General features: G+C 44.8%; 1 protein-coding gene across 2 annotated transcripts in view; it reads left to right on the forward strand.

Moving 5' to 3' along the window:
* ST8SIA1 (ST8 alpha-N-acetyl-neuraminide alpha-2,8-sialyltransferase 1) overlaps positions 1-10,062 on the forward strand; it is a 126,619-nt gene extending 116,557 nt beyond the window's left edge. For both annotated transcript variants that reach the window (XM_068141955.1, XM_068141956.1), the window contains exon 5: positions 4,907-10,062. In XM_068141955.1, the coding sequence (XP_067998056.1) occupies positions 4,907-5,393 (487 nt within the window). In that variant the 3' untranslated portion in view covers positions 5,394-10,062. The remainder of the gene's footprint in view (positions 1-4,906) is intronic.
* The last annotated feature ends 205 nt before the right edge of the window (positions 10,063-10,267 follow it).

The raw sequence follows: 10,267 nt of genomic DNA on the forward strand, positions 1-10,267 counted from the left end.
GTTGTACAACGGATAGAGGATGCCCTGATTAAAGATGTAACAAATAAGATTATATGAGTTGATGTTGAGGTTACAACAAGCCATAAGATGTGGGTCAGCATCATATTGTATTTTGCATATAGAAGTCATAAGTTTGATGTTGGCCTGGGAGAAGGAAACGTTCGAGCAGATAAATTGGTATCCTTATCTGTACCAGTCTCAGCCTCAGTAAAGGCCTGAGAAGCACATATGACCTTTCATCAAAATACGAAAGGGTTGGCCAAGGAAGCATTGCGCTTTTTGTTTATTATTATTATTATAGCTGCACGAATAATATTTAGATGTGTAATGAAACAGTTTGATCATTTTACTGAATCTTTTCTAGTTGTTAAAGAAAACAGGGGAATTGTGGTACAATGGGCAAAGGAAAGAGGCCTGCAGGATCATCTGGCCTTTTGATAAGATAAGGGATACCTGCAGGACTGCCTGGTGCCCTGCCAAGATAAGGAATGCCACAGAACATGATGGATGTAGCTGAATTATCACGAAGTGTCATAAGGGCACTGTAGTCATGTAATCGTGAGGGTCGTAAAACAAGTAGGGGGCTTACCCAAACAAGATGTGTGTGGCCTGCTGAAGTAGGATGTTAAAACTGCAAGAGGTGGGGTTGACATGTAATCTGTAACCAATAGTATGTTACCAAGTAGGCATAGTTATAGTAAACTGTATATAAGATGTGTCTGATGCTCAATAAAATTGGATTCCGCTGATCACATTGGTCGTTGTAGCGGCCCCTTCTTGCAACAGTTTACTGAAAGGGTTCTCAAACATTGGAATGGTCTGCCCAGGGCAGTGGTGGAGTCACCATCCGTGGAGGTGTTCAGGCAGTGTGTGGACCTGGTGCTTAGGGACATGGTTTAGTGTTGACCCTCAAATGCTGGGTCAGGGGTTAGACTGGATGATCTTTGAGGTCACTTCCAACCAGATGTATTCTGTAATTTGCTGTGAAAGGAAGTTTGAACCTGCTTCTCCCATGGCACACTGGAAGTCCCAAGTTACAGACCAAAAGCCTGCTGATGGTCTTATTCTAGATTTAATAAGCAATTAGTGTTATCGGAACAGGGTTTGGATGCTGAGGCTCTGAGTGAATACGAAAAATATTAAAGTAGGGACTGCTTGGGGTTTTGTGTTTTGGTTTTTTGTTTGGGTTGGTTTTTTTTTTTTTAACCCATAGTCACAGCCTCCCAATGAAAATGGAACAAGTTTGATAGGAAGGACCCAAATCTTGCATCTGATAATCTGACAGGTTGTCTTGCTGCTTTTCAGGGAGAGAGGATTCACAGATTCACAGACTGCACTGGGCTGGAAGGGACCCTTAAAGGTCATCTTCTCCAACCCCTCTGCAGTCAGCATAGATACCTCCCCAGGGCCAAGATCAAGTTTGATCTTGAATGTCTCCAGGGACAGGGCCTCAACCACATTCCTGGGCAGCCTGTTCCAGTATTTCACCACTCTCATTGTAAAAAGCTTCCTCCTGATGTCCAACCTAAATTTTCCCTGCTCCAGTTTCAAACCATTGTCCCAGGTCCTAACACTCCAAGCCCTTCTAAACAGTCTTTCCCTAGCCTTCCTGTAGGTCCCCTTCAGATATTGAAATGCATCTCTATGGTCTCCCTGGATCCTTCTCTTCTCCAGGCTGAACAGACCCATTTCTTGCAGCTTGTCTGTGTAGGAGAAGTGTTCCAGCCTTCTTTGTGGCTTCTTCTGGAACTGCTCCAGCAGATCCATATCTCTCAGAGAATGGTAAAGCCCATTTTGGGGAACACTTAGTTAAAGGTCTGATAGCAATGGGATGAGAGGGCCCATGTGAGCAGGTACAGCCAGGCAAATTGATTTCTCCCAGGGCACCTTTGGCTTGATTTGCCCTCTGTATTCAGCTGTGTCTTGGCTATTTCTACAGACAAGAAAGCCAAATGCAATAACTTAAGAAAATATTTTTATTACTTTGTTTTATGTGTTCAGGTTGAATTGATTCCTTGCTTGGAAGACAGTGGCTTTGTTTACATCAGCAAAAAGCACTGTGCAGTAGGAGCAGATCTGCAGAGGAAAACAGTAATGAAGACCCAAGGCAGAGTTCAGGAGGTTTCTTCTAAACAGCTTTATTCTAACTGTGCTTGAAGGGAATTCTGAAAGAAACTCGCCGCAAAAGAGGAGGCCAAACACTGCATATTGAAAACAAATGTCAGGTTTTCTGCCAAAACAAAGACTTCAGAAAGCCTGGCAGATGTTCATGGGGCATTTCAGTGCTGTCAAAGCTGCGTTTTTTTTATTGGCAATTGTTTCAGTTGAAATTTTATCTGGTGCTTCTGGAGGTCATCTGACATCCTACTAAAATCTGTGTATGTGGTTCCTGCTGTGGTTTCAAAGAAATCATGGAGTGGTTTGGGTTGGAAGGGGCCTCCTAAGGTCATCTAGTCCAACCCCTATGCAGTGAGCAGGGACATCCTCCACTAGATCAGGTTGCCCAGAGCCTTTAGAATCATAGAATGGTCTGAGTTGGAAGGGACCTCCAAAGGTCTTCTAGTCCAACCCCCTCTGCAGTCAGCAGGGGCATCCTCAAATAGATCAGGCTGCCCAGAGCCCTGTTGAGCCTCATCTTGAATATTTCCAGGGATGAGGCCCCAGCCACCTTCCTGGGCAACCTCTTCCAGTGTTCCACCACCCTCATGGTGCAGTACTTGTTCCTCTCATTTCAAACCATTGCCCCTCATCCTACCACTGCAGGCCTTTGCAAACAGTCCCTCTGCAGCCTCCCTGTAGGCCCTGCTGGAAGACTGCTATTAGGTCTCCCCAGAGCCTTCTCTTCTCTAGGCTGAACAAGCCCAGCTCCCTCAGCCTGTCCTCATAGCAGAGGTGCTCCAGCCTCCTGAGGATGTTTGTGACCCTCCTCTGGACCTGCTGCACCAGGTCCATGTCCTTGCTCTGTTGAGTGCTCCAGAGCTTGGATGCAGTACTTCAGATGAGGCTTTACTAGAGTAAAGTGGCATAAAATTGATCTCTAAATAACCATTAGAAAAAAAAAAACAACTCTTACACCTATCTCTCTGCCTACACCAAAGAAAGGGTAAAATCCAGTGCTGCTGTCTCCACTTTCTTGTTCTGACTCCTCTGCTGCATGACTATGAAATCAGTCATGACACATTTGTCTTAGCTGCAGAAAACCGAGTGAGAGTAGGCAGTAACAAAGGCAGGATGGGTGTTTGGGAGCAGAGATCACATGCAGTGGAGCAACTCAGCTGCAGTGGAAAGTGTGCATGTGAGACTTGGTCAGAAGTGATGTAGTAAATTTGCCTGAATGCAGAAGCCTTTGGGTACTGTCTTGTGGTAAAGGTGGGGAGGATTTGATGGTAGTCTGAAATTTGTGTGGACCCTGGAGAGGAAGCAGATTATAGATCATGATGACTTTCTCATACAAAGGTACCCTCTAATGCCATCAACCCCGAGGAGCAAAGAGTTTCTGTTACACAGCAGCCTTGTGGTTCAGGTACTGTGTTTGATTCTGGCAGACCTCCCTATCATAGAATCAATAAGGTTGACCTCAAAGATCATCAAGTCCAACCTGTCACCCAACACTTCATGACTACTAAACCATGGCACCAAGTGCCACATCAGTTACATCCCTTGGTATGTATTAGGGATATTGAATATGTGATTTGTTTAGTGTTGGACATCAGGACAAATCAAACATCAGAGCAGGCTTTTGTGTGTTTGAATGGCCTAGAATTTCCTGCTGGATGTCTCGTTCATCTTGGCACGTTCCAGAAGCATATGGCAAGGAAAGGTTTTATCCTTGACAGCGTACTGGGTTTGGAGTAGTATATGTGTCTCACATCAGGGGTAAAAGAGATATCAGCAAGTAACTGCTGGCAGGTTAACACATCATAACCTGATGTAGTTTTTTTTATATCAAGACTGATAGTGGAGAAATAATCTGTATATACACATTGCCCACCTCATAGCTGCCAACTTATCTCTCCTTTAACTTGCGTGCTACAAATGCTAACTGCTTTTAAACCTACTCAGTGTGCAAGCCATGCCATCTTAAACACCAGCTTTGAATGCTTTGGTGCATGTTGCTAAACATTTGTGGTGCCGCTTATCCTAAACAGTTCATTGATTGCTTGCTGATGACACAGAACTGGGAGGAGTGTCTGACACCCCCTGGGGCTGTGCTGCCATTCAGCCAGGCCTGGACAGGCTGGAGAGCTGGGCAGGGAGAATCCGAATGAAATCCCACAAGGCCAAGTGGAGAGTCTGGAGAGGAAAAAAAATGTGGGCAGAAAAAAATATGTCACTAACAATAATAGGTTTTCAGGAAGGCTGTCAGAATTCATACAGGGAGTTCTGAAAAGATGACATCAGAAACATTTTGGACTTTGAAGTTAGCAAGATACCAGATAGTTTTCAACTGTCTGTTCAGATTTATGCTTTCACAAAAGAGGCAGTATCAGACAGGCAGAATCACAGAATGTTAGGGGTTGGAAAGGACCTCCAGAGATCATCAGGTCCAACACCCCTGCCCGAGCAGGCAGGGCAGGTCACACAGGACCACATCCAGGTGGGTTTGGAATGTCCCAGACAAGGAGTCTCCACAACCTCTCTGGGCAGCCTGCTGCAGGGCTCTGGCACCCTCACTGTGAAAAAGTTTCTCCTTATGTTCATGTGGAACCTCCTGTGTTCTAGCTTGTACCTGTTGTTCCTTGTGCTGTCACTGAGCACCACAGAAGCTTGTGTGGACTTTCTCTGTGTTCGAGAAAGGCATGCAGGTGATTATAAATACATGCATGAAGAGAAACCTCTGGCTGGCTATTGAAACGCTTGGGAGAACCTGTGTGTGACCAGTTTGTTGTTCTCTGTTGTTTTACAGGTTCCAGAATCTGCTGTGGTCTCGCAAAGCATTTGTGGACAGCGTGAAGGTGTATAACCACAGCTACATCTACATGCCAGCCTTCTCCATGAAGACAGGCACGGGACCCTCCCTGCGTGTCTATTACACCCTGGAGGACTTCGGTGCCAAGCAGGCTGTCCTCTTTGCCAACCCCAACTTCCTACGTGACATTGGCAAGTTCTGGAAGAGCAAAGGTATCCATGCCAAAAGGCTTTCCACGGGACTGTTCCTGGTCAGTGCCGCCCTTGGGCTGTGCGAGGAAGTAACAATTTACGGCTTCTGGCCGTTCTCGGTGGACCTGCATGGGAAGTTTATTAGCCATCATTACTATGACAATGTCTTGCCTGATTCTGGATTCCACGCTATGCCAGAGGAATTTCTACAGCTCTGGTTTCTTCATAAAAGTGGTGTCCTGAGAATGCAGCTAGAACCATGTGAGGACCCTTTAATCCAGTCTTCTGCCTGAGGATCATAGGACTTGGTTTGGGAGATCCCAATAGTTTTTAATTTCCAGACTCTCCAACAGAGAGTTCTGTTTTCTGTTGAGTCTTTTTAAAGGGAAAATAATTGTGGATCTGCATGGACCATAAAAATGCTACCTGAAGGCCAAACGGAATACGTCCTTAATGTATAGTGCTTTGTGGAACCGGGGTGGGGGAAGTGAATCTCTCGGTCGAGTCCATTCAGCAGCGTTGTGAACATATCGTTGGAAGCAGCACAGCTGAACTTTCCAGGGGACATTTCTCAATGACCAATGTACAAAGGGCATTAAGGCTCGGAGAGACACAGGGCCACCCACAAGCTTTTGCTGACAGTGCCAAATATGACTGTCTGTTCAAAACTCCATTTCATTCCAGACTGGCACCTCGTACCTTTCCTTTTATTCCCCTCTGTTTGGAGGGGTGTGCGTGTGTGTGTGTGTAGGAGATCTTTAATGTGTTGTTGACTTTCTTTGTTTCTTTCCCTTTTATTTTCTTTTTTTATGTTTTGTTTGTTTTGTTTTGTTTTGTTTTCCTCTAATGGAAGGAAAGGTTTAAAAGCCCCAGGAGCTGAGTGCCATTAACTCCTCTGAAGACTCTTGGGAGAGTGAAGGGTGCTAAGAATCTCGTTAGAAGAATGTCCTAGGAGTGCCATGCTGCTGAGCATGGATGGACCTACCTGTTGTAGGTTTTATCAAGATAGTTTAGGTAATGACACTTATAGCTATATTAATGCTATACTGTGGGCAAGAGCTGGTTAAGGGAAATTGGTTTGGGAATAAAATGTGCGTTAGAAAAAGCAGTAGTGAAGAGCAGCCTGGGTTCAGTTGACCTGCTGCAAGATTTCCAGAGTCACTTTTGTAGCAGAGAAGGTTCCTGACATGTTTTGCAGTCCAGCCTTAGGGATTAATTCTGTATTCATTTGGGCTCCAGATATTCATTGACTGTCAAGGGGGTTTGAGGTGTTCAGTGGAATGCAGAATGAAGTTCTCCATTTGCTTATAGCAGAAAAACTGCAGAAATGAATGTAAGCAGCGCTTGAAATGAGTCGGAGCTTTGAAAATCCTTTCTGTGACGAGCTCTTCTGCTTGGATTGTAACGTTAGCCTTAAAGACTTGTACTTCTCTTGCAAGATTGTCTGGTTAAAGATAGTCTGAAGAATAAAACAGCCTTTGGGAGCACTGAAAAGCTGCGTAGCCAGCAAGAAAAAAAGCAAAGGAGAAAACAGCAGGGCCCCCTTACATAAGGCAACCTGGCAGTGGGTGAATTGTCAGCGTGCGCGTTACACGCGTGTGGTGCTGGCCGGCGCAGTGCCTGAAGGGCTGTTTTATTTTGGGTTATTACTTGGGGAGCAGATGGTCCTATCACCATGTAAATGAGAAAGCTCTTTGTTTGTTTGCTTTGGTTTAGCACTGTAAGACAAGAAGAGAAAATACCAGCTCAGTCCACAGTGCAATTTCAGCTGCAAGACGTTATCACGGTTAACTTTCAGAACTCCAGATCAGTGTTCTTTCTCTTCCTTAACCTTCCATCATTAGTAGCTGAAATTCTAGTTGGAGTGTTGAAACAAGAAAACTGTCATCAGGTTTCCACAACAATTTCCTGTGCTACCCATTTTAGCTCCAAAGTGTTAGTATTTTGGAGGATGTGTCCTGTCATATGTTGACAGCGTCTCTCTTTGTAGACTACCAGCTGCAAGTTATATAGATACAATTAAAAAAAGAAGAAAATGGCAAAAAAGTGGCTCTTCTTGAAATAATTCAACTGTCTGTGTAGGATACTGCTTAAAAAAAAACACCAACCACCATGTTTTGCTTTTTAGACATATGCTTCATAAGAAAAATCTTTCTAGATATGGATAATCCAGGCATCGATTGGGCATTGTTCCAGGGGATCATAGGGCAGTGCTTAACCTGTAACATGGAGATTTGGGTCAAACAGCCTTGTGGAGATTGTTCTGATAAACCCTGAATGTGCTTCTGTAACCCAGTTTATCTCTGTCCATATTTTTGTTGACGGTACAGCCAACATCACTTTATAATCCATTCCCTTTCCTTATGTTTGCCTGTGGTGTGGGTACTCAGTGAGGAAGGATTTGAAAGTTAAATATTTTTCTTTGCTGCTTGTTATGGCAAAATTTTCCTGAGCTGCCTTTCTTGGAGAAGAAGCAGTGCCTGTATGGTTTTAATTGTAAACATCAACTTTTCCACTTCTGAGTGTTTTGAAGATTGTTTCACTTGTGAGAACAACAGTCACAACATGGTGTGCTACGGTGGCATTTCAGAGGGATGCCAGAATTTCCTTGGAGATGGAAGAGGGAACAAAGAGAGCAGGGGAGAACTGCCTCTTAGTCTGTCCTTGTTTTGTGTTTTTACCAATACTTGGGAATTTAGTTCTGAACCCCTCAGACAGTCCTCTAATTCCTTGGTGATCCTTTTTCCTGTGTCTTGAGAAAATAATCAGAAGAACAAGAGAAAAGTGTGGTTTAGTAGGCAAACTGTGCAGTGTTCTGTAATGTCTGGCTTGTTCATGTTCAGCTGGTGGTGCCCTGGGTCTCTGGACATGCTGGGGTGTTCAGCATTACTGTAGGAACTTGTAGCCTGTGGTCTTTGTGAGTCTCTTCTGCTGTTCCAGTCCTGATGCTTGCAAGGACAATAGCTTCCAAAAAACTATGGGAGTAGGAGAGACCCAGGCTGTGTGTGATTTGTGGATTGTGATTGATGTGGGAAACTGATCTTTCTGGCTCTGTTCACGCCTATGGATAGTGAAGGTAACTGCATCTCACAAAGACAACCATATCTGATGTGGAAGTAAAAGATTCAAAGATAAATAATTTTCTGTCATTCCAGAAAACTCAGCTGAGGAAAGATGAGAAACAAAATTGAATGCCCCTTCTGAGAGAGTGAAATCTGGTTGAGCTGTCTGACTTGTCAGGCCCCGCAAACACTGGGCAGCAATCAGCTTTTTGCTGAATGAGTAAGAAGGGACACAGGGGAGTGCAGCGCTGCACTTTTGTGCTTGCAAACAGTGCAACTGTTCTGTGGCAAGAGCAGTCACCAGAAGAAAAAAGCTTCTGGGAAGGTGAAAAGTGGCAGCTGCCTTACAGAAATGTTGAAGTAAATAGGCTCCATCCATGCTGCTGCTGCTCAGTGTGCCTTGTCTAAATCTCTAGGAGAAAGGATGGTCCATGTATGGCATCATTGGTGTGAAATATGGCTTTACAGGAAAGGGACTGAGGTTGTATCCTGCTTCAGGAAGGAGGTCATACCATGGGATAGGACCATCATTCTCTTTAAAGACAGGCACAAGCCCTCAGCACAGGAAGGGCATGGTCCTGATGGAGTTGGGTCCAGAGAAGGGCTTCAGAAATGGTCAGGAAGCTGGAACACCTCTGCTATGAGGACAGGCTGAGGGAGCTGGGGTGGTTCAACCTGGAAAAGAGAAGGCTCCAGGGAGACCTAATAGCAGCTTGCCAATACCTGAAGGGGGCTATAAGAAGGCTGCAGACTGTTTGCAAAGGCCTGCAGTGACAGGACAAGGGGCAATGGTTTGAAATGAGAGAAGCTCTGCAGCATGAGGGTGGTAGAACACCGCAGCAGGTTTCCCAGGGAGGTAATTTGCACCAAAACTATGTAAAACTTCTCCTTCCTGTTGATTATGAAGCCTTTGGAGGTCCTTCTAAAACAAACAGAAGCGAGAAAACTGAAATCATAGAAAAGGAGAGGGGGAAATGTGCTTATGAAAATCAAAACCATTACAGTTTTGTTACAGCCCTTGCTATAACGTTCAGGACTTTTATTCATGAGTCTTGCCCTTTTTGAAAAAGGAAGATAATAAATTTGCAGTGAAACAGTTCCAAATGTCAAAGGTCCAAGCCTCTGTTACTGCTGAACTATCACAGAATATAGATGTATTGGGCATTTTGATAGCTTGTCTGCCTTCACCTTTGTGTTAGCTTCATCAGAATGGTGTCACAGCATACCCTGCTGAATTTGCAGCTCTCTGGGAGCTGGCCACATCTAGAATATTGTGTCCAGGTTCCAGAGGGATCTCAGAGAACTGCTTGAAAGAGTGCAGTGCTGAGCCACAAAGGTGCTGAAGGACGTGGAACATCTCCCTGCTGAGGAAAAGCTGAGGAAGCTCTGGCAGGGGGATTTGCACTGGATGATCTTTGAAGGGCCTTTCTAACCCCTAGCATTCTGTGATTCCGTGAGACATCTGCTCACCCTTTAATTAATAAGAACATGAGTGAGGACACTTTTGGTCTAGATGTGAGGATAATGAAAGAAGTGAATGTTGTCTCACTGTTTGCTGCCTGCTTTCTTTCTTTTCTTCAGCTCAACAGATTAGTGAGTTTTGAAATAAGTCCATATGATATGAAAGACAGGCAATTCTTGAAGAGCTGGATGGTGCTGGAGAAAAGGAAGAGCAAATCAGTGGTGTGAAAAATGGGAGTGTAGCAATTCTTGGTGAAGGTCCCCAGTTCTAAGCAGCTGTGGGACATTTTGATCTGCTAATGACCATAAAAAATGGACTACTCTAAAGAATAGGTTGCATAGGTTCTGTCTACAAGCAGGTGAGCCAGGCACCTCCAGATGGTGCTTCATCCTTTTTCTAAGCATAGCCTGCATTCAGAGGTCTTTGCATGGCTCTGGAACACCCTGACTGTCTCTCTAAGACTGAGCTCTGGAGGGCAGAGCATGGTGTTGAGCATTTTCTCTAGTGGTGTCTAGTTTGCTGCTGGGGTTTTGTCAGGTGCCTATCCAACACTCAGGCAGTGCACAGGGCAGGGGGTGCAGCTCAGTCACCTGCTTCTGATCATCCATGTGGATGATGCCAGCCTGGTCTGAGGACTTAGGCT

The sequence above is a fragment of the Melanerpes formicivorus genome, unplaced genomic scaffold (assembly GCF_026170545.1).
Source record: "Melanerpes formicivorus ecotype bairdi unplaced genomic scaffold, bMelFor1.0.p_v2 SCAF_8, whole genome shotgun sequence".
Classification (NCBI taxonomy): Eukaryota; Metazoa; Chordata; class Aves; order Piciformes; family Picidae; genus Melanerpes; species Melanerpes formicivorus.